General features: G+C 35.2%; 1 protein-coding gene and 1 long non-coding RNA gene across 2 annotated transcripts; both read left to right on the top strand.

Annotated features, from left to right (window-relative positions):
* The first annotated feature begins 18,807 nt into the window (after positions 1–18,807).
* LOC116141791 lies at positions 18,808–21,024 on the top strand. Its single transcript, XR_004129886.1, has 3 exons — positions 18,808–18,893; positions 19,103–20,151; positions 20,598–21,024. It is a non-coding gene; the product is annotated as an uncharacterized LOC116141791 (long non-coding RNA).
* A 3,521-nt stretch (positions 21,025–24,545) lies between these two features.
* On the top strand, positions 24,546–25,238 carry LOC116141790. The gene has a single exon (XM_031427269.1). It carries the CDS (start codon positions 24,671–24,673, stop codon positions 25,013–25,015), a length of 345 nt encoding a protein of 114 aa, XP_031283129.1. The 5' UTR covers positions 24,546–24,670; the 3' UTR covers positions 25,016–25,238.
* The last annotated feature ends 440 nt before the right edge of the window (positions 25,239–25,678 follow it).

Below are 25,678 nucleotides of genomic sequence, written 5' to 3'. Positions count from 1 at the left end.
CAAAATATTAAGCATTGATGTAAATTTCTTTTGTTGTTTGCTTGTATGTTCTTCTTCTATGATGCACTACAAAATCCAAATTATTTTCCCGAGGAGAAATTGTGAGGAAAACTAAATGAAGTAGCATATCTGCTTTGCTTTTAATATTTTTGACTGGATTGTCTTTTTGACCTTTAATCTTTTGGCTGCTGGTTACTTTATTTTTTTATTGTCTTAGGTATGATGGTCTTGGGAGGGTGATTTTACTTGAATAACTTCCAAGATGGTTTGCTATCATCTACTTTTATGGTTGGACTGCTGTAGCTTCTCCAAATTTTTCTTCCTTGGCAAAGAGGTGACATCTTCAAATATTCATCTGGGTGTACTTTATGAAGCATCTCAGTTGTGTCATTTTGAGAAGGAGAGATAAGTGTTTGGGGTTGGAAAATGAGAAAGGGGTAAGATGGAAGAAAAGAAAGTAAAAGGCATGCGATGCTATGAACAGGCTACTAATAGCTGAAAGGAATTCTCTCTTTCCTCGTTTCCATCTGCTATCATAATTATTGAACTTCTATTAAAAAGCTTTCAGAGTATTACGAAAACTAATGTTTTGCAAAACTCACTCTGCAGTCTACAGTCCACGCAGTTTTGCAAACTGTAGTTTTGCAAAAGTTTGCAAACTGTAGTTTTTGTTTATTTCCTAACTTAGGAAATGTATACATTCGAAATCAAAAGCATCTTATAAAGAACAGTTTTTTTGATAATTATGTCACATTTTTTGTGCAGTTGAGTGTGGCGAAGCCAGAAAAGCTTGTCAAAGTCAATATGGTGGATGAAGGAAGCATGGATAGATTAGTAGCAATAACGTCGCAATGACAACAACAACCTGATGAAAACTGGTAAATCATTCTTTGAAGCTAATCAAGAAAATCTGAATTGTAAATAGAATGTTGTTGAAGCAAAGATTGCGTTTGGCCGGATAACTTTAGCTCAAAGTAGTAGGATGGAAGCAAGCAAGAAACTGTGACAACATTGAAGATTCCAGATTATAGGAAAGAACAAAGATGTTTGCAATTTTGTTTCTTGTTTCACTCTTTTGGAATTGGAATCTTGAAACTTAGAAGATTTGTGTGAGTGGTAAGTAGGAATTGTAATGTTGACAATCTTTGTTAACTAATAAAGAGTGCACTTTGATTTGGGAAACTCAGCTTTTGTTGTTTTGTTTGTTATGTAGTGAAGTGGAAAATGAATCTGGGTATTATCTGAAGGAAAATTAGTAGGTTGATTCAATAATTGAGTTTAGGTTTCATCATATTATCATCCCAATCAGGGAAGAAATTTTTCCTCCCTATTCACCACACCAATTTTCATCCCCAATCCAGACATGCCGAAAATATTTGTCCCAATCATCGACCCATCAGGGACGAAACCAAATTTTTCGTCCCCAATTGTGCTTTTTTTTTTAGACAAACAGTGTCATTTGGGACGAATAATTATTATTTTGTGGACAAAAATTTCGTCACAAATAAATAATCTTTAGTGACGAAACAGATATTTCGTCTCCATGGCGGGCTTTGGGGACGATTTGTTTATTCTGGGCATTACCCTTGGTAACACGGCTTTGGGACGATTTGGTCTGTCGTTCACATTACTTTTTAGGATAATTTGTAACTTTTTGTGACGAAAATTTTTGTCCCTAAATTTTAAATTTCTTAGTAGACGATTGACTTGTGCACTGAAGTTGCAGGTTTGATAATGTTGTCAGTTTGATAATGCTGTACAGATTGATGCTGTTGTGCAAAACTGATTTCATAGATGGGGTACAAATTTGTTAATGAAGTACAGAAGATGGGTTATGGATTTAGTATTGTGCAGAGTTGAACTGATTTAAAGTTGTGCAAAATTGAGTTGTTAATTGTGCAAAGTTGAGCTACTGCAGATTTGCTGAATTTTAGTTGTAAAAAAGTTGAGTTGTTAATTGTGCAAAGTTCAAAGTTGCAAAGTTGAGATACTGCAGAGTTGCTGAATTTTAGTTGTACAGAAGTTGAGTTGTTAATTGTACAAAGTTGAGCTACTACAGAGTTGCAGAGTTGCTTTAGTTGGCAGAAGTGAAGTTGAGTTGTTAATTGTGCAAATTTGCAGATTTGCTGAATGTGAATGATGCTATTTGAGCTAATGCAAAGTTGTAGAGTTGCAGACCTGCTGAATTTTGAACGTGATGGTATTTTGAGCTAAGCAAATGATGAATTCAAAGATGCAAAAGGATAAAGGAAGTTGAGTTTACAGGAGCAGTTGATCAAAGAATTGTAAAAAGCTGGCAAGAAGTAAAGAGACTTAGTTTAAGGGGGAATGTTGACCAAAGATGTTTTTATCATAGAACCAGAGTGTTAGTTCCAAATGTTTTACTGTTTGTAAATAGGTGAAAATGGTGCGTTTCAAGTCTTGTAGCCTTTGTGTCCCAAAACGATGGCATTTTGGGACATCGTTTTAGTTCCTGCATCTTCACTCTCTTTACACGTTGTTTTTTGTAAAGTTTCTAATGGTTGTAAAACTAATTCAATCAATGAAATTCATATTCGACTTTTCTTATTTTTCTCTCTGAAATTTCTAGGTTTAGTTTGAGCTTTGACAAGTACAAAGTATTAGATAAAAATACAAATAATGGAAATAACCATGCATATACTTTCAAGTACTCAACCTCTAGAAGTTTTGTTGACATTTTCTTTGTATGACTTTCAACGTCATACCAAATTTGCCACTTTCTGTGCAACAAGGTCAAAACACATATGATAAATATCAACTCAATCAATCTTCCTTAAATATCATCCAATATCTTGTTTAATTTGACTACAGATAATCTTTGAATTTCTTAAAGCCAAAATCCTACCACAAATCAAACCGTATTTCATATTTTTTTAGTGGAAACTTTTCATTTTACCACGGAGAACAACTTACAGATACCCAAGGTTTACCGTAACAATAAAGTGGTACGTAAAAGTTTTAAAATGATAAATAGTACCTTCCGTTATATATTTTAGTGTTTCCGTTGATAATCTGAAAAGACAGAATGCTCTTAAAAGTTTGATATTTTAGATTTTTAATAATTTAAAAATTTATGAAAAACCCCCTAGGTTTGCTAATTTAACTAATACCCCAACATATAAAAATTTTGTAACATAACAAAAACACCCCCGCCACCCGCGTGCCGGATTCCAGCCACCAACGTCGGAATCTGGCCGGTAAATTGCGTTACGATACAGACCCGTCGGATCTGTGTCGTAATACCGATCTGGCTTTTCCGGCCAAATCCACCATGGCCCTGGCCGTCGAGAGTTTTGCGGCTCGACGCCAAATCTGCCGTAATTTGCCTTTTTCGACCAGATCCGCCATGGATCTGCCGAAAAAGGCCAGATCGACTGTTACAACACAGATCCGACGGGTCTATGTCGTAATGCAATTTTTCGGCCAGATTCCGACAGTGGTTGCCAGAATCTGCCTGCGGGTGGTGGGAGTGTTTTTGTCATTTTATAAAAATTATATTAGGGTGTTTAGTTAAATTAGCAAACCTATGAGCTTTTTAGAAATTTTTAAATTTATAAAAAGTAAAATTAAACTTTGAAGGGTATTCTGTCTTTTCACTATTCAAACGGAAATCACTAACACACATGATAGAAGATACTATTTTGTCATTTCAAAACCTTTTGGGTATCACTTTGTCGTACAGACAACCTTGGGTATGTGTAAGTCGTTAGGCCTTTACCATCTATACAACTTGGTGGCAGTGGTTTCATTAACATATCATTTTACGTTACATGATTTACGTCAAATTATAGTTAGCATATATAATATATAAAGATAACTTAGATCAAAGTAGTTAGTTATTTATTACTCCCTCCATTTCTATATAATTATCATTTTAAGCCTCTGCACAGTTTTTAATGAATCAATTTTATCTCTTCTTAAATTGATTTTTTCCTCTATATTGTTGTGGAAAAATTTGTTTTTCTCACTGCACACGCGTGAAATATTGAGAGAGAGAGAGAGAGAAGAGATATAGGCCATAGGAAAAAATGGAGAGAAGAGACGGACAAAAGTGAGTAGAGAAGGAGATATAGGCGATAGAAAAGATAATAAAGAGAGAGACAAGAGATGTGGGCCATAGGAAAAAGTGGAGAGAGATGAAGGGGCAAAGTAGAGAATGATATGTGGAGTGAAAGAAACATTGAATGAAAAAGTCAACGTCATTTATTTAAAAAAAAGTTAGTTGTTTATAAAAAAAACCAGGATGATAAAAATTGTACCTGGTACAGATATAAACCACTCTGGATAGAACCTGAACATTGTTTTGTTGAAAAATTAGAAAGTCAAATTTGCTTTGCTTTTGCGGGGTTTATACATAATTTGGCTACTTTTTTTTATTCTGACTGCCACCGCGTTTCATAGACTTGCCAATGGATATGTATGACTTTCAATATTTAAAACCAAATTTGCCAACTCTGTCTCACAAAAGTAACAAATATTGGATATATTCACCACATTTTCTAGAATGAAATCATGTTTACTATAAATAGAGGTTTGCTGTTCTAAACTTTATACCAACAACATTTCGAACATTACATTCAAAGTTATAAATCTTGAAGCGAATCACTCTCCGAAAGAAGAAAGAAGGAAGAAAAAGCAAGAGCCAAAAAGTTTAATTAAGTACAATGGAGGGCTTGATTCCTTACCTCATTCACGTCGTGAAGAGCCGAGACCTCAGAAGGGCTACCGGAGCTTGTCTGACAGTTCCAGCCACCAAAGCTACCATTTGTTAGGCGGAGGTGAGTCCTTGGAGGGTTCGAATTCCCACAGCGAACAGGTCAGAATTTCTGCCTCCTCCCGTGGAATTCTTGGAAAATCGATCTGGAAATGAATTCGTTCGCCAACGTAACGTTAACAAAGGTCCTGTGAGTCTGCTTCTTCTGTGCTGGGTGGTTTAACGTTGGTTCGAATCCTCAGCAGATGAGAAAGGCAGTAGTTCTTGATTTTGCTAGTCTTCGAATAAGAGTTGAAAAAGAAAATTGATATGTGTTTTCAAGTGTAAGGTTGATTTATTTATTGTTAATATGGTGGTACGAGGGTCATCTTTGTAGTTGCAATTGATAAAAGTTTCTTGTAATGTACGCTTGAGTTATTGAAAATGCTCGGTGCCATTGCAGTAACAAATGGTTTCTGGGCAACTTGTTACAACTGTTCAAAGTTAAATGAATTTTCCTTTTTTTTTTTTTTTTTGTGTTTTCAATTCTTGGACACATTTAATTTATTGCATACCTGTAGCAATGTTAGTGGTAAAGCTATAATTCAAGTGGGGACAAAATATATATATATATATATATATATATATATATATATAATATATAATTAAAAACATAATGTTAACAAAGTGAAAAAAGTTAAAAAATAAAAATAAAAATTTGCACACTCAATTTTGATAGTTTAATTTGTTTTCTTTATTATGCATATTTCAACTGTAGAAGCAAACCTAACAAAGAGAAACATAAAAAGAATAAAAAGAAAACGCCATCCATATACTATAATATAATGTGTATATACCTTAAATTTCCTTAAAACTTGAGGGAGGTCACTGCCCCACGCTGGTCCTACTTTGCCTACACCTTTGACTCTAATGCAATAGGTTCCATTAAGTTTGTTGTATGGAATAAGGAAACGGAATAAGTCACCACAGCAAGCACCCATTGATAAAGCAAATGTTTAGGGAATTTTAATTAATGAACAACTATTCTCTACAAATTGATATGACAACATTGTATACTTGCCTTGTAATCTTTTTTAATAATTTAATTTATTTTAAATTTAAATTTACTCAATTATCGTAAAAAAATCTGTTTGTATGAAAGAGTTTATATAACAAGTTTGTATATGAAGTATTATCCAAATAATATATACAAATTATATTTTTAAATAAATTTATCAAAATGATAATAATAATTTTTAATTATCTAATAAAATTTATATTCAAAGTTTAATAATTTTATCACAAAACTTATTCAAAAATTAATTAAATTTATAATGAATCTGATTCCAAATAACCCAAAATCATAATTCATAACCTAAACTATTAATTTAAAATTTTAACATAAATTAAGTTCATACAATTATAATTTGAATAAATTATATAATGTTATAAATTGATATTTTAATTACATTACTTATTTTGAGGGGGTTTTAGTTATTCCATACACAAGAGCCTAGGGCACACCGTTCATAAAAATTATTATTATTATTATTTTTATATATTATGATACAAAATTTATTTTTATATACTAAAAAATCAGGTTGGTCCAAATCATTTACCCAAAAAAAAATTTACACGGGCACCTAAACTAATCATCGGGATCCATTAAATACCCTATAAATCTAATAAAAGGTAAGTCACAAATATAATAGATGATCATTTTGTGGGACTTGAACACAAGACTTTTGATACCCACCCATTAAACTTACTTTTTTTTTTAATACTCAAATTTTTATTTTTATTTTTTGTTACCGGGAGTGTCTGAACCAACTTACGCATACGTCGACTAGTCTTTCAACCTCGAACAATGCTTCCAAAATAGAGGAGACCGCAGACCGTACTTCGACTAGTCCTTCAACCCCAACAAGGCTTCTAAAATAACAAACCCTGCGGTCTATACCAACTATTAGCAATTGTTCTTCTAATTTGAACCTAGACCACAGGGAGACAGACACAACCCGCCCAAGCCTTTACCACTCGGCCAACATTTATTTGTTTATACTACTCAAAATTCTGTTAAACCAATATAAATATGTTAAGTTTGAGGGCGTTCAATGCTAGTAATTGGCTTCCGTTGTACCTCGTTAGTATAATTATGATGAAGAGTAAAGATTAAATGACTATGCTATTGCGGGGTACAAATAATTCAGTGATATATTAATTGTGGGTGTACAAATAATTCTGTGACTATACTAACTGCGGGTGTACAAATATTTCTTGGACAAAAATTATTTAAAAGGATTTCCCGAATTATTACACAATAATAAATTTTCTCTAAGATCCCTGTAACACAAAATATTATCGTTGTATGAATGTCTGCGACCACATTCGTCTATCAAATTAAAAAGGGAGAACGCACATTGTCCCACCTAAGGTTTAGCAAAACGACACTTTCCCATCCATTAAGTTTTAAAATGACGCTTTCCCCCCCACTGTCATGTTCGGTTAAGAAAATCCGTTACTATTTGACTATAAAACAAAAATATCATTTATTTATTAACTAATAATTTTATTATTATTTTATGTCATGTCATCAGAATCAATTACCAATATCCCCTTCTTATATATAAAATACTGATATGCCTTTTTATCCCTCAAATTTTTTATTAAAAATAATTTTTTAAATCACAGTTAGATATTTAAAATTTAAAACCTTTAAATATACCATTTGTCCTGTGGTTCTGCAACCCTATTTATATTTAAATTTTGTCAATTTAACCCTAAATGAAACCAGTATTAGCATTACCAATTTGCTTAAATAAGACTCCAAATTGTAAAATTATAGTGCATATATATTATATATATATATATATAATTATATAATATAAAGAAATTTTGTCAATTCAACCCAATAAAATAGGATTATATACAAAGAAATCAGCTTTTCCAGTTTCTCATTTCTTTCTTAATACCAAAAATTTTTTGCTTTCCCCTCCCACTTTTTAGCTCCTTGAAGCTTGCTTTTCCTTGGGCTTTCTGGTCTTCAAAACCTTTTTCACAATCTTTTGCCTTCCACCAAAAAAGGTCAAATTTGATGTATTATTTTCAGCCGAAGTTACCATCTTCAGTATCTTTGCAACTGTCTTAGAGGACATTCTCCATTTAACTTAGCATCAACTATATTGCTTCACCTTATCTTCGCTAAGTTTTGGAGTTGTCTAAAACAATCCAGAATTGCATAAAAATCAGCTTGAATGAAGCTTACGCATATAGAATTTGCTAGCTACAGTATAGAGAATAACAAACTAAAACTATGTATGTTCTAAACGAGTTAGTGGTAGAAAAAACAAAGATGAAGTACATGCCCATGTCACCAGGCTCTATGACCATGCTAGTGATAGGAGAGTAAATCATTGTCAGGGCAGTATTGAAGATGCTGCAATGGCATAATAATTAGTGGAGGAGACTGACGGTGACTTTTTTATTTGAAAAGGCGAACGACTTGTACATACCCAAAGTTTACTGTAATGACAAGTTGGTACCTAAAAGGTTTTGAAACGAAATAGGTACCTTCCGTTATATTCTGTTAGTGATTTTTTTTTTATTAATAGTGAAAAGACTAAAATGCCCTTCAAAGTTTCAATTTTTGTTTTTTATAAATTTAAAATTTCTAAAAAACCCCCTAGGTTTGCTAATTTAATTAAACACCCCATATATAAAAGTTTGTTAAATGACAAAAACACCCCCACCACCCCAATGCCAATTCCGGCCACCATCGCCAGAATCTGGCCGGAAAACTGCACTACGACACAGATCCCATCGGATCTGTGTCGTAAGTGCCGATGTGGCCTTTTCAGGCCATCCGCCACGGATCTGGCCGAAAAGGCCGATCTGGCGTCGAAGCAGCAGATCTGGCCTTTTCCGGCCAGATCCGTGGCTGATCTGGCCGAAAAGCCAGATCTACTGCCAGATCTGGCGTCGCGACGCCGCAGATGGATTTTCGCGTCGCCGGCCAGATCTAGCCGTAGATCTGCCTTTCCGGCCGATTCCCCACTGATCTGCCGGAAAAGGCCAGATCGACGCGTACGACAACAGATCCGACGTGGTCTGTGTCGTAACGCAACTTTTCGTCCAGATTCCGCTTCACATTTTCTCAAAATAACTTTAGCAAAAATCAACTAAAGGTATAAGAGCATAAATTAAATTATGTACCTCCATGTGGGTGTTACAATTCATACTCAACTTTTCTTGTTTTTCTCTCTAGAAATTTCTAGGTTTAGTTTGAGCTTTGACATGGTATCAGAGTCTGAGACTCATGTCAATGGCTACATTTCTTGGTATTGAGCACTCTATTAGTAGCATGGAGAAAGGAGCTTACAGCAGTTCAGTTCGTTCACTACGGCTTTTCTTTCAAGCTATCAAGTAGTTAGTCCGAAGTTAACAAGAGATAACTATCGCGACAACTACAGATTCTGGCGATCACAAATCCTATTCGCAGTTGGAGCGCATGAGTTGGAGGACTATCTGACAGGGTTAGTTCCTTGTCGACCACCTCTAATTGACATTGTTTCTTATAAAAGTACTGAATTTGGGGAAATTACATCTACTAAAAATTTTGCTAAATAAAAAGTTAATCCTGCTTACATAGCCTAGAAAGGAACAGATAAATTTCTTGTAACCTGGCTTTTAGCATCAATTTCAGAATGTATGTTTGAAAATGTGTCGAAGTGTCAATTTGCCACTGAAACTGGCTTACTCTTGAACATGAGTTCTTAAATGACTCTAAAGCCAAGGCTCTTCACTTGAAAAGCCTACTCCAAAATACACAAAAAGGAAATCTTAGTATTAGTGAGTATATCAAGAAAATGAAGGGTACAACTGAAAGCCTTTCAACTAGTGGCCAAGTAATCTCTGATGAAGATTTACTTCAATATGTATTAGATTGTCTTGGTCCTGAATTTGATACTACAGTAGTGAATTTAACTTCTTGGATTGAGTCTAAGTTTGACTCAGTAACCCTGCAAGAAGCTCAATTTCTTTTACAAAAATATGAGCTATGGCTTGAAAATTTAATTCGGTAGAGTTTCAAGGGGGATCTATTAATGTGGCTGCTACTGGTAATGCTGGTCAACAATATTCTCACATCTACATCCTGCATCAAATTCAATTAGTTCAGTGCCAAACAATCCAAATTCAGCTCATGTTCTTCCTAATTCCATATCTTATACCTCAAATACCTTGCCTACTGCTTATACCTCAAATACCTTACCTATTGCTAGTTACCCTCTCAATCCAACTTGGAATGATTCTACCACATCTAATTTCACTACTCAATTTTCACCTGCCTCTCACTTTGATCAATATGGATTTAGACCTCCTGGATTTAATAGAATTGGTAGAGGTAGGGGAAGAGGAAATTGCAGAGGTAGGCCAATTTGTCAGGTTTGCAGCAAAATTGGTCACACAACAGTACAGTGTTACCATAAGTACAATTCTACCTATAATGGAATGCCTCCTCAGTTTAGTAATATTGAAGCACCTTCCTTTACCAATTTTGGTCATTGTGGGAATTCTGGATAGTAAAATAATGCCTTTGGTAATACTACACAAGTTGGGAATTATGGCATTGCACATTTTGGTAATCAAGGTCCTCAAAGTCCATTCTTTAATATTGCCACTAGGCCACATGGACAAGGTTATCATACTTTCAGTAATGAATAACAAATGGTGAACACTGGATCTTCACTTGTAGGACATTCAACTTATTCTCCTGCACAAGTAGCTCATTCTCCTAGTAATTTTCCATCAAACACAATACCTAGCCAACAACCTTACACAATACCTAGACAGCAACCCTACATTGTCCATCTAGCAAATGAAGTTCAATTTGCCTCTACCTCTCATGGATATCCTAGTGCCTCAATGGCTTCTTGCTCAACACTGTCACCAGATCTAGCCTGGTATATGGACTCTGGTGCTACTAATCATGTTACTTATGATTGACTCAACTAGATGGAAGCAGAAATTATGCTGAAGTTGATCAATTGCAAGTTGGAAGTGGTGAGTTTCTCCATATTTCTCATATTGGTTTTACTACTTTGCCCAGTACTTTGCAATCTAAGTGTCTTCATTTAAAAAATGTCTTATGTGTACCTAGAATCACTAAAAATCTCCTTAGTATATCCAAATTTACAAAGGATAACAATGTAGTAGTTGAATTTACTTCTAATTGCTATGTTGTTAAGGACAAGGATACAGGGACAGTGCTGCTACAGGGAGGTCTTAAGGGTGGTCTTTATCAGCTGAGTTTTCCCTCTAATTCCTCTCAATCAGCTGAAAATCTTCTATCCAAGTCTACACCTTTATCATATGTTTCTGCCAATCAGTCTACTTTAGAGTCCAATCAAAATAAAGTCATGTCTGCCAACTGTGTGTCTAAGTGGTCATCAATTTTGCATTGTACTAATGTTCCTTGTGTGCCACAACCTTTGCACTGTAAAACCACTCATTTAATACTAGCATGATCAATAAAACTACTAATACTTCTGTTGATAAATCTTATGCATTGCTTTCTGATATTGTGTTTGGTAATGATGTTTACTCTTCTGCTCATGCTTTCGTTGATAAATCTAATGCATTGCTTTCTGATATTGTGGTTGATAATGGTGTTTACTCTTCTTCTCATGCTTTACATTTATATGGTGCCTCAAGTTCAGAACAATATTCTCATTTTTTGCTTCATTCATCCTTAGTTCTGCATGCTAATAACATTAATACCAATTTAGGCCTACTTTGGAATAGGAGGTTAGGCCATCCCCATTCTGAATCTCTACATAAAATTTTACAACATGTAAACACAAATCTGTTAACTAAGTTGCAACTGTCATTCTGTGACGCTTGTCAACTTGGGAAAATTTATAGAAATACTTTTCCCATTTCCACTTCTAGAGCAACTGAACCCCTTGCCATTGTGCATAGTGATGTTTAGGGCCCTGCTCCATATGCATCCATTGAAGGATTTAAGTACTATATTCAATTCATTGATGACTTCAGTAGGTTCACATGGTTACTTCCTTTAAGAACCAAGGCTAAAGTTAGGTCTGTCTTCATCAAGTTTCATCACTTAGTTGAAAGGCAGTTTGATCACAAGTTAAAATGATTACATTTTGATCAAGGTGGTGAATATATAGGTCTTATTCCTTATCTCACTAATGCTGGAATTCAATATAGGCATTCTTGTGCCTATGTCCATCAGCAAAATGGTAGAAGTGAAAGGAAAAACAGGCATATAGTTGAGACAAGACTTACCTTGCTTGCACAAGCATCTATGCCTCTACATCTTTGTTGTTTTGCTTTTGATACAGCTGTGTTTCTTATAAATAGAATGCCTACAGCAGTTTTAGACTTTATTTATCCATATCAAGCATTTTTTGGTTGTACACCTAAATACTCATCTCTGAAAAACTTTGGTTGTACCTATTTTCCCTTATTACGAGTCTTTAACAAACATAAGTTTCAGTTTCACTCTTCTAAGTATACATTTGTAGGGTATAGCTTAATACATAAGGGCTACAAGTGTCTTTGTTTAGATGGTCAGGTTTACATTACTCCAAATGTTAAGTTTAATGAAACTAAATATCCTTTTGCTACTGGCTTTACTTCAACCTTATCCCAGCAAAAGTCTCACCTATCAACTTCTTCTGCTTTACCCTCATCTACTACTTCACCTTTTGCATTTCCTTTTACATCACTTCAGTTTGATAATTACTCACCTGCTAAAGATCCTCCAGCAGTTTCATGTCCTCAATCAAGTCCTCACATCACAGCAAAAGGTAAGGAAATCCATCTTACTTCGCCTATTCTTCCTTCCATTCAAATTCCAAATTCACAACCTTCATCACAAATACCATAATCTCTGACCATATCACACTCTATTCCATCACCTCAATCTCTATATTCTCCTCAAACCATAATACCAACTTCAGCTCAGTTGTCTAATTCCTCAACTCAAATAGACCTTGTAGCCTATCCATTACCTTCCACACATACCTCACCCTACTCACCATCATGTTCTCTTACAATTGATCCTCCTCCAGCACAAATTTCACATTCCTCTCTTGAATCTAAAGCCACTTGTAACAATCACCCTATGATGACAAGAACCTAAACTGGCACTATTCCAAGGAAAATTGTTATACTTATGACTAACCAGGTTTTGGTTCAACCTGAACCCTCTTCTATCAAAGAAGCTCTCCTTAGTTCAGAGTGGAAGGAAGCCATGAAATGTGAGTTTGATGCTCTCATGCAAAACAATACCTGGACTCTTGTTCCTTCTACTCATGATATGAATATTGTAGGGAACAAATGGGTGTTTAGAACTAAATTTAATTCTGATGGTTCACTTCAAAAATACAAGGCCAAGTTGGTGGCTAAAGGGTTTCAATAGACTCCTGGCCTTGATTATTTTGAGATATTCAACCCAGTCATAAAGCCTTCAACCATTAGGATTATTCTAACACTTGCTGTGACTCATAACTGGGATATCCAGCAAATTGATGTTAATAATGCTTTTCTTAATGGCATCTTGTATGAGATTGTTTACATGAGGCAGCCAGAGGGGTTTGAGAATACATAGTTTCCATATCGTGTGTGCAAGCTTAATAAAGCCCTTTATGGGCTTACGCAGGCCTTTAGGGCATGGTTTGATAAACTGAAGCAGGCTTTGTTAGACAGAGGTTTCCTAAATTCAGTTCCAGACTTCAGTCTCTTTACTCTTCAACAAGGTTCTCAAGTGACATATGTATTGATATATGTTAATGATATTCTCATCACTGGGCCCAACACCTCTTATATTCATCAGCTCGTCCAGGATTTGAATGCTCAGTTTGCCTTGAAAACTCTTGGATCTATTAAGTATTTTCTTGGTTTGGAAGCCACCAGGACAGATCAAGGCATTCATCTCAAGTAAATAAAGTATACTGTAGATCTTTTTGCTAAAACTCAAATGTTGAATGCTCATTCTTGTCCCACTCCCATGGCTGTGGGAACAAAGCTGTTTACTCATGATAGTGAAGCCTTTAAAGACCCTACCCTTTATAGGAGCACTGTTGGTGCTTTGCAATACTTGACCCTAACTAGACCTGACATCAACTTCACTGTTAATAAGCTGAGTCAATTTCTTTAAGCTCCCTTAAAATTACAATGGCAAGCTTGTAAGAGAGTCTTGACATACATTAAGGGTACTCAGTTCCATGGTTTAATGTTCAAACCAGCAGCTTCTCTTAGTGTAGAATGCTATGCTGATGCTAATTGGGGCAACAATCTTGACGATAGGAGATCCACAAGTGGCTATTGTGTTTACTTAGGTCCTAATCTCATACAATGGAGCTCCCGCAAGCAGAAAGTAATGGCACTTTCTTCTACTAAGGCTAAATACAGAGCATTAGCTCATACTGCCACAGAAATAGCCTAGTTATAGAGTATTTTTTCAGAATTAGGTGTTGTTTTGGCTTCTTCTCCTATTATTTAGTGACAATGTGAGTACAAGAGCATTGGTTGCCAATCATGTGTTTCATGCTCACACCAAACATATTGAAATTGATGCCCATTACATTAGGGATCAAGTTCTAGCTAAGAAGTTAGTTGTTCAGTATGTTCCCTCAAAGCAAAAAATTGTTGACATTCTTACTAAAGCCCTGTCAATCTCCCAGTTTAATGAGTTAAAACAGAAGTTAACTATGGTTGAAGTTCCTGCAGCTATCAATTGGGCTAAGGATTAGTCTTTCTCAACTGATATAGTCCAAAAGCATAATTGATTTTATGCACTGAAGTTGCAGGTTTGATAATGTTGTACAGGCTTGATAATGCAGAAGCAGAATTGATTTTATGCACTCGAGTTGTAAGGTGGTTTGATAATGCAGAAACAGACACTACAACAAATTTTTAATTTAGGGACAAAATATTTAGGGACGAATTCAATTTCATCTCAGAATGGTCATTTTAGGGGACGAAATTGTAATTTCGTCACAAAATGCTTAGCACTCAATTTCCATCCCGCACCAGCAATGCCATTTGGAGGGAAGGATGAAAGAACGCGGAGGGAAATCATTTTGGGATGAAATTTATTATTTTTGGATGAAAAATTTTGTAGCTAAAAACCTTCTTTTTCTGGGACGAAATTTTTTGTCTCTAATTGTACAAAATTTGGAAAACTTATTAGAGACAAAATATGATTTTGTCCTTGGTTGCAAAAACAAATTTTTAGGGACAAAATTTATTATTTTTGGACGAAAAATTTTGTAGGTAAAAACCTTTTTCTTCTGGGAAAATTTTTTTTTTGTCTCTAATGGTACAAAATCTGGAAAACTTATTAGAGATGAAATATGATTTTGTCCTAGATTGTGAAAAATACATTTTTAGGGACGAAATTTGGAACTAAAACAAATATTTAATTTAGGGATGAATTCAGTTTCCTCCTAGAATTGTCATTTTAGGGGACAAAATTATAATTTCATTAAAAAATGCTTAGCACTCAATTTGCACACCTGTTAGAGTAGGTGCCCTAGAGCCAATCAATTATTATAGAATTAACTATTTGTAATAATGTTCATTAATCAATAAAAGACATTTTATTTTATATCGTGTAAATCATAATTGTATGTATTGATATATGTCCTTAGGATGGTAGAACCATGACGAGGGTATCAAGTGTTTCAAATCTTGATAATGAGAACCTTATGATCACATATGGTGGCCACTCTAGAAATGTCCGTAGCCCTAGTATTATTCTGACCAAGGACACAAATAATACAGTAAGACTATCATAGTGTTGAACGACCCTGTCGAAAGGCAGTGACTGATCTCACTTGTCAAGGTTGTTTGCCGACAATCTGTTGCAATACATGGGTGCTTGTTGTAGGCAAGTTTATTGGACAGACCCACCAAAGGATTCAATATGGATGATAACCCCAATGTCTATGTAATAAATCCTTTAACGAATGGTGGTGCATGTGATCCTTAGACTTGAGATCACTAGCCCAAGTACCTATTGGTGTAGTTTGACACTAGCCCAACATAGTTCTATTTAGAGCTATCAATATGGTAGTGATTAACTACATCGAGGAGTGTATCAAGACTATGGTGGATTGACAGAGGATTTATCACTCCCGGGTACGGGAGAAAGTTATTTCACGGCGCAATTCAGTGAATGGCAATGACACTAAAGTTGTGGCCACAGTGGGATTGAGTTGTTGCTCTATCTAATTTATTATTTCGGTCATTGGTCTAGTAACTGAATATAAAGATATCGAGGATAACTGAGATTGATACTATTTATGTACCCCAACCTTGATGAGATAACAGATGATGAAAGGATTTGATTGCACAGTAACCATATCGTTGATAGGTAGCTATTTCGCTGAATTCGAATCTATCAAGTGGCCATAATGCCTTGCTAAGGGTCAATCTTTGTGTGTGTGTGTGTGTGTGTGTAGTGAGACGATTAATTGGTGTTAATCGCAATACTACTCACTGCCAATATGATAAGGAGTCTACGGGGTCACACACTTAGAAGACGTTTTAAGGATGGTAAACTTTGGAAAGGGTATATTCGTCTTTTAGATGAATGGGCATATTGGTAATTTTTCTATGTAATTAAATTTACTGAGGTTGTAGCCTATGTCCAATTTTATTATTAGAGTAATTTAGCAAAATTACGATCCAGTCACGGTTCACAAACTTCAAAACCATTACTCCCTAATCTCTGGTAAGTACAGATTTTCTTGTTTGTGTTTCATTTAAAGTTACAAAATTTTCAAGTGCGCTCTCTTCGATTTAGTATGATTATTGGTTTTCTTTATCTGAATGATTTTCATACAATTTGTGGACTATGCGTTCTCTTCAGTTTAGTTTGATTATGAGTTTTCTTTCTTGAATGATTTTCATACAATTTGTGAAGTGTGTGTTATCTTCGGTTAAGCAAAGATTTTGAGTTTGTTGTTTTAATTTTGAATGTGTGCATCAAGATTTTAAAACCCGACCCTGGGGGGGGGGGGGGCGGGGCGCCAACCCGGCCAAGCTATTGGGTCACGGGTTTTATGGGTCAAACGGTCTGACCGATGGGTCAGACCATGACCTCAACAAAAAAACAATTTTTTTTTTTTAAATGCATATTTTAATTTTTGATGGGTTTTTTTTTTCTTCTCTGTTGTGTTGGTTTTGTCGAATAAAAATGGGGAAGGAAGAAGAAAAAAGCTAAAAAGGGTTACTTTTAATTTTATTATTTTTTAATATTTTACTATAGCAACCCGGGTTATACCGGTTGAACTGGTGGTTTATTGAAAAAAAAAACCGGTTCAACTGCAAGTGGAAGCGGGTCAAATGCTATTTTTGATTTTTTACATGAACTAACCCGGTCTAGCCACCAGTTTCAAACTAGTTCAACTGGCTAGGCCGGGCCCGGTTTTAAAGCCATGGTGTGCATTACTGAAGTTATTTTGAGTTGTCCAAGCTTAATTAGAAGATTCACTTGCCAAAATTAATTGAAATATTCATGTTCCCACCGAATTTTTGTGTTCCCGCCAGCGAAAAATCATAGACAACTAAAATGATTATTCTGACAACTAAAAAATTAGTTCTAGATTAACTTGTTTGGTAACTAAGGGTGCGTTTGGCTTATTGTTTTTATCCATATTCCCAATCCTATTCTTCAAATGTTGTTTGGCACGTTATTCCCAAAATATTAGTCTATTTTTTAATTACTTTTAGACCCCATAAGTTTCTTAATTTCATTAAATACCCCCTAGAAAAAAAGTTTAAAAACTAACAAAAACACCCCCACTCACCAATACTTGCCAGATTCTGGCAACCACCGCCGGTGATAGCCGGAATCTATCACAACAGTCACACGATCACCAGAAGTGGCCAGTAATGGCCAGATCTAACGGCCAAAGAAATGGTCATCGTTGATAGACAACGACGGCCATATCTTTGGCTATCGCTGACGGCCAAAGATGGCCTTTTCCGGCCTTCGAAGGCCACATCCGGCCTTAGATATGGCCTTTTCTGGCCAGATCCGTGGTGGATATGGCCGGAAAAAGCCATATCGATCGAATACCCACCAGATCCAACCGATATGAGTGATTATCCAATTTTCCGCCCAGATTCCGATAGTGGTGGCCGGAATCTGGCACTGCGGGTGGTAGGGGTGTTTTTATCATTTTACAATATTTTAATATATTGGGGTGTTTATTAAATTAGCAAACCTTGTGGGCTTTTTCATAAATTTTTAAATTTTATCTCGTAATACTCCTATATCCAAGTATCCAATACTATTTCTAAAATCTTATCCAAAATAATAAACTAAACGCACCCTAAAATATATGTTGCTAAATATGGTTTATAAAATATAAAAATTAGTTTTAAAAAATAATGAACTAAGGAAATGACCAAATTGTTTAAGTTAATTACTAAAAACCCATTCCTATATAAACCCAACCTAATTCCCCAGTTTCCCCTCGGATATTGAGCGCATCTTCTCTTCTCCACGCACTGTCCATTCTCCTTCTCGGCTTCGTTCATGCATTCAATCTTCTTCTTCCATAGTCCATTATTCTCCACCATCTTCTTGTCCGATTCCAGTCCGTCTTTTGAAGTTTACAAATGTAAGTAAACCCAACCTATTTTCAGGGGAAGTCAGAAAATTAACCCTCCGTTTAACTCAACCAAAACCCTTGAGGCCTCTTGTTTGTATTGTTTGCAGAAGAAGATCAATAAACCCAAAAGCCTTCTTTTCATCTTTATTCTTCTTCTTCGACTTCGTCTTCGTCTTCTCTGCAAGCAAAACATTGCCGTTGGGTGAGAGAGGAGGATGGGACAAAAACGAATCCAGATATTGTGGAGTGGAGACTGACTTCGACGATGACATGCCGCATCTTTTGTCCTACAATCTCTCGTGGCTTCGATTTTGTCGTTGCTACTCTGGTTAGTGTTTTTCTTTTCGATTCTTTGGTTTTGGTTTTGATCATTCTCTTTAACCCCCACCTGTTTCAAATCTTACACATGGACCCCGCTTATAGGCCAAGCTTGGTAGAAAAAGACGCTAGTGGTGGATCAAATGTTCTGCCATTTGCTGCTTCTGACTTGGTTTTGAGCCCCTCCCAATGGAGTAGTCATGTTGTGGGTATGAACTTTTCCATTCACAGTTAGTAATCATTTCTTTTTATATATTTAATTTGCTTTGAATTTTTTTTTAGCATACTCCTTGCATAAGGAGTTCCGATTATAAGAAAAAATTAGGATGTTGGGAGATGACTTAGATATATTCATTTGATTTTATAGTCTTGTTTGAATTATATGTCATGTATGCTAACCTTTTTGGGCCCGTAATAGATTCTACTTGGGCGAATTATTTTTTCTGGATGGTATGAGAGATAGTTCATGCTGTGGGTATAAAATTTTGAATTTACTGTTGCTAATCATTTCATTTCATATGTGTTTCAGTTTCTTGTTTATCTTGATGCTGGAGCATGTGATAGTTTCTATCAGGAGAATTATTTTATGCGAATAGTTATTCTCTCAAGCAGATGACATTTTTAATTTGCTTCAAAAAGTTTTTGATTTTTAGCATACATTTTCCATAAAGAGTTCGGATTTTAAAAGATAATTAGGAGGTTGGGAGAAGAAATTGATATATTCATTTGATTTTGTAGTCTTGTTTGAAAGATTTTGTCTTTAGCAAAGTCTTTTGCTTAGGAGTTTGCTTTTTAAAAAATCAGGTTGAGAGACTTGTTCGGGCCTGTAAAAATTCAAAGTCATAGTATGATTTATGCTAAAGTTCTTCTCTGGTGCGGATGTTCTGTAAAAATTTTGGTTTGGTAAAAAGTGATAAAATAGGTTCTTTTTGCATTACAATCTTGTGGAACTCCCCCAGTATATTCTCGAATCTATTCAGGAAAAATTAGTTCGTGGATTCACTTGGATTCAGAAGATGAGACTGGATGGGTTCTGAAATTACTTTGAAGCAAGAAATAGCATGGGCTACACATTTGTCCTTACAGGTTTGTCTTGAAATGATTTCCCTGCAATGTTTATATTAGTTCAAACAAAATATTAAGCATTGATGTAAATTTCTTTTTGTTTTGCTTGTGATGTTAGCTTCTTCATATGATGCACTACAAAATCCAAATTATTTTCCCGAGGAGAAATTGTGAGGAAAACTAAATGAAGTAGCATATACTGCTTTGCTTTTAATAATTTTTTGACTGGATTGTCTTTTTGACCTTTAATCTTTTGGCTGCTGGTTACTTTATTTTTTTATTGTCTTACGGTATGATGGTGGGTGATTTTAACTTGAATAACTTCCAAGATGGTGTGCTATCGTCTACTTTTATGGTTGGACTGCTTGTGGCTTCTCCAATATTTGCTTCCTTGGCAAAGAGGTGAACATCTTCAATAATATTCATCTGGGTGTACTTTATGAAGCATCTGCAGTTGTGTCATTTTGAGAAGGGAGAGATAAGTGTTTGGGGTTGGAAAATGAGAAAGAGGGTAATGATTGAAGAAAAGAAAGTAAAAGGCATGCGATGCTATGAACAGGCTACTAATAGCTGAAAGGAATTCTCTCTTTCCTCGTTTCCATCTGCTATCATAATTATTGAACTTCTATTAAAAAGCTTTCAGAGTATTACTGGGAAACTAATATGTTTTGCAAAACTGCACTCTGCAGTCTACAGTCCACTGCAGTTTTGCAAACTGTAGTTTTGCAAAAGTTTGCAAACTGTAGTTTTGTTGTTTATTTCCTAACTTAGGAAATGTATACATTCGAAATCAAAAGCATCTTATAAAGAACAGTTTTTTTGATAATTATGTCACATTTTTTGTGCAGATGAGTGTGGCAGAAGCCAGAAAAGCTTGTCAAAGTCAATATGGGTGGATGAAGGAAGCATTGGATAGATTAGTAGAGCAACTAACGTCGCAATGACAACAACAACCTGATGAGGAATAACTGGTAGATCATTCTTTGAAGCTAATCAAGAAAATCTGAATTGTAAATAGAATGTTGTTGAAGACAAAGAGATTGTGTTTAGGCCGGATAAACTTTAGCTCAAAGTAGTAGGGATGGAAGCAAGCAAGAAACTGTGACAACATTGAAGATTCCAGATTATAGGAAAGAACAAAGATGTTTGCAATTTTGTTTCTTGTTTCACTCTTTTGGAATTGGAATCTTGAAACTTAGAAGATTTTGTGTTAGTGGGTAAGTAGGAATTGTAATGTTGACAATCTTTGTTAACTAATAAAGAAGTGCACTTTGATTTGGGAAACTCAGCTTTTGTTGTTTTGTTTGTTTATGTAGTGAAGTGAAAATGAATCTGGGTATTATCATGAAGGAAAATTAGTAGGGTTGATTCATAAATTGGGGTTACGGTTAATCATCATATTATCATCCCAATCAGGGAAGAAATTTTTCCTCCCTAATTCACCACACCAATTTTCATCCCCAATCAAGACAATGCCGAAAATATTTGTCCCCAATCATCGACCCAATCAGGGACGAAACCAAATTTTTCGTCCCCAATTGTGCTTTTTTTTTTAGACAAAACAGTGTCATTTGGGACGAATAATTATTATTTTGTGGACAAAAAATTTCGTCACAAATAAATAATCTTTAGTGACGAAACAGTATTTCGTCTCCAATGGCGTGGCTTTGGGGACGATTTGTTTATTCGTGGGCATTACCCTTTGGTAACACGGCTTTGGGGACGATTTGGTCTGTCGTTCAGCATTACTTTTTAGGATAAATTTGTAACTTTTTGTGACGAAAATTTTTGTCCCTAAATTTTAAATTTCTTGTAGAGAGACTTGATTTTATGCACTGAAGTTGCAGGTTTGATAATGTTGTACAGGTTTGATAATGCTATACAGAAGTGATGCTGTTGTGCAAAACTGATTTCATAGATGGTGTACAAATTTTTTAATGAAGTACAGAAGATTGGTTATGGATTTAGTATTGTGCAGAGTTGAACTGATTTAAAGTTGTGCAGAAATTGAGTTGTTAATTGTGCAAAGTTGAGCTACTGCAGAGTTGCTGAATTTTAGTTGTAAAAAAGTTGAGTTGTTAATTGTGCAAAGTTGCAAAGTTGCAAAGTTGAGATACTGCAGAGTTGCTGAATTTTAGTTGTACAGAAGTTGAGTTGTTAATTGTACAAAGTTGAGCTACTACAGAGTTGCAGAGTTGCTTTAGTTGTGCAGAAGTGAAGTTGAGTTGTTAATTGTGCAAAGTTGCAGATTTGCTGAATGTTGAATGTGATGCTATTTTGAGCTAATGCAAAGTTGTAGAATTGCAGACCTGCTGAATTTTGAACATGATGGTATTTTGAGCTAATGCAAATGATGAATTCAAAGAGTGCAAAAGGGATAAAGGAAGTTGAGTTTACAGGGAGCAGTTGATCAAAGAAATTGTTAAAAAGCTGGCAAAAGAAGTAAAGAGAGTTGAGTTTAAGGGGGAATGTTGACCAAAGATGTTTTTATCATAGAACCAGAGTGTTAAGTTCACAAATTGTTTTACTGTTTTGTAAATAGGTGAAAACGGTGGCGTTTCAAGTCTTGTAGCCTTTGTGTCCCAAAACGATGGCGTTTTGGGACATCGTTTTAGTTCTTGCATCTTCACTCTCTTTACACATTGTTTTTTGTAAAGTCTCTAAGTGGTTGTAAAACTAATTCAATCAATGAAATTCATATTCTGACTTTTCTTGTTTTTCTCTCTATAAATTTCTAGGTTTAGTTTGAGCTTTGACAAGTGCGAAGTATTAGATAAAAATACAAATAATGGGAAATAACCATGCATATACGTTCAAGTATTCAACCTCTAGAAGTTTTGTTGACATTTTCTTTTGTATGACTTTCAACGTCAATACCAAATTTGCCAACTTTCTGTGGCAACAAGGTCAAAACACATATGATAAATATCAACTCAATCAATCTTCCTTAAATATCATCCAATATCTTGTTTAATTTGACATACAGATAATCATTTGAATTTCTTAAAGCCAAAATCCTACCCATCAAATCAAACCGTATTTCATATTTTTTTTAGTGGAAACTTTTATCATTTTACCATCGGGAGAACAACTTACAGATACCCAAGGTTTACCGTAACAATAAAGTGGTACGTAAAAGGTTTTAAAATGATAAATAGATACCTTCCGTTATATATTGTTAGTGATTTCCGTTTGATAATCGTGAAAAGACTAGAATGCTCTTAAAAGTTTGATATTTTAGATTTTTATAAATTTAAAAATTTATGAAAAACCCCCTAGGTTTGCTAATTTAACTAAATACCCCAACATATAAAAATTTTGTAACATAACAAAAACACCCCCGCCACCCGCAGTGCCAGATTCCAGCCACCAACGTCGGAATCTGGCCGGTAAATTGCGTTACGATACAGACCCGTCGGATCTGTGTCGTAATACGTCGATCTGGCTTTTTCCGGCCAAATCCACCATGGACCTGGCCGTCGAGAGTTTTGCGGCCTCGACGGCCAAATCTGGCCGTAGATTTGACCTTTTTCGACCAGATCCGCCATGGATCTAGCCGAAAAAGGCCAGATCGACGTGTTACAACACAGATCCGACGGGTCTATGTCGTAATGCAATTTTTCGGCCAGATTCCGACAGTGGTTGCCAGAATCTGGCACTGCGGGTGGTGGGAGTGTTTTTGTCATTTTATAAAAAAATTATATATTAGGGTGTTTAGTTAAATTAGCAAACCTATGAGGCTTTTTAGAAATTTTTAAATTTATAAAAAAGTAAAATATAAAACTTTGAAGGGTATTCTAGTCTTTTCACTATTACCAAACGGAAATCACTAACAGCACATGATAGAAGATACCTATTTGTCATTTCAAAACCTTTTGGGTATCACTTTGTCGTTACAGCAAACCTTGGGTATGTGTAAGTCGTTAGGCCTTTTACCATCTATACAACTTGGTGGCAGTGGTTTCATATAACATATCATTTTACGTTACATGATTTACTTCCAAATATTAGTTAGCATATATAATATAAATGAAAGATAACTTAGATCAAAGTAGTTAGTTATTTATTACTCCCTCCGTTTCTATATAACTGTCATTTTAAGTCTCTGCTCTGCACAGTTTTTAATGAATCAATTTTATCTCTCCTTAAATTGACCTTTTCCTCTGATATTACATGTGGAAAAATTTTGTTTTTCCCACTAAACATGTGTGAAATATTGAGAGAGAGAGAGAGAGAGAGAGAGAGAGGGGAGATGTAGCCATGTAGGCCATAGGAAAAAGTGGAGAGAAGAGACGAGGACAGAGTAGAGAAAGGAGATGTGGGCGATAGAAAAGATAGATAAAGAGAGAGATAAGAGATGTGCGCATAGGAAAAAGTGGAGAGAGGAGATGAGGGGCAAAGAAGAGAATGGAGATGTGGGTGAAAGAAACATTGAATGAGAAAAGTTAACGTTATTTATTTTTAAAAAAGTTAATACTCTCAAAACAACATTTATAAAAAAACCAGGGAGTATAATAAATTATAAACCACTCTGGATAGAACCTGAACATTGTTTTGTTGAAAAATTAGAAAGTCAAAATTTGCTTTTGCTTTTGCGGGGTTTATACATAATTTGGCATACTTTTTTTTTTTCTGACTGCCACCGCGTTTCATAGACTTGCCAATGGATATGTATGACTTTCAATATTTAAAACCAAATTTGCCAACTCTGTCTCACAAAAGTAACAAATATTGGATATATATCACCACATTTTCTAGAATGAAATCATGTTTACTATAAATAGAGGTTGCTGTTCCTAACCTTTATACCAACAACATATTCGAAACATTACATTCAAAGTTATAAATCTTGAAGCGAATCACTCTCTGAAAGAAGAAAAGGAAGGAAGAAAGCAAGAGCCAAAAAGTTTAATTAAGTACAATGGAGGGCTTGATTCCTTACCTCATTCACGTTGTGAAGAAACCGAGACCTCAGAAGGGCTACCGGAGCTTGTCTGACAGTTCCAGCCACCAAAGCTACCATTTGTTAGGCGGAGGTGAGTCCTTGGAGGGTTCGAATTCCCACAGGCGAACAAGGTCAGAATTTCTGCCTCCTCCCGTGGAATTCTTGGAAAATCGATCTGGAAATGAATTCGTTCGCCAACGTAACGTTAACAAAGGTCCTGTGAGGTCTGCTTCTTCTGTGGCTAGTGGGTTTAACGTTGGTTCGAATCCTCAGCAGATGAGAAAGGCAGTAGTTCTTGATTTTGCTAGTCTTCGAAGATGAAGATGTTGAAAAAGAAAATTGATATGTGTTTTCAAGTGTAAGGTTGATTTATTTATTGATTAATATGGTGGTACGAGGGTCATCTTTGTAGTTGCAATTGTATAAAAGTTTCTTGTAATGTACGCTTGAGTTATTGAAAAATGCTCGGTGCCATTGCAGTAACAAATGGTTTCTGGGCAACTTGTTACAACTGTTCAAAGTTAAATGAATTTTCCTTTTTTTTTTTTTTTTAGTGTTTCATGCTCACACCAACATATTGAAATTGATGCCCTTACATTAGGATCAAGTTCTAGCTAAGAAGTTAGTTTTCATAGTTTCCCTCAAAGCAAGAAATTGTTGACATTCTTACTAAGCGCCCTGTCATCTCCCAATTTATAGTTAAAACAGAAGTTAACTATGGTTAGTTCATGCAGCTATCAATTGGCTAAGGATAGTCTTTCTCAACTGATATAGTCCAAAAGCATAATTGATTTTATGCACTGAATTGCAGGTTTGATAATGTTGTACAGGCTTGATAATCAAAAGCAGAATTGATTTTATGCACTCGAGTTGTATGGTTTTGATAATGCAACGAAAACTACAACAAATTTTTAATTTAGGGACAAAATATATAGGGACGAATTCAATTTCATCTCAATGGTCATTTTAGGGGACGAAATTGTA

Source organism: Pistacia vera, unplaced genomic scaffold (assembly GCF_008641045.1).
Source record: "Pistacia vera cultivar Batoury unplaced genomic scaffold, PisVer_v2 Contig400, whole genome shotgun sequence".
NCBI classification, from domain to species: Eukaryota; Viridiplantae; Streptophyta; class Magnoliopsida; order Sapindales; family Anacardiaceae; genus Pistacia; species Pistacia vera.
The sequence above is the reverse complement of the archived record's forward strand: the minus strand, read 5'-3'. Positions and strand labels throughout refer to the sequence as shown.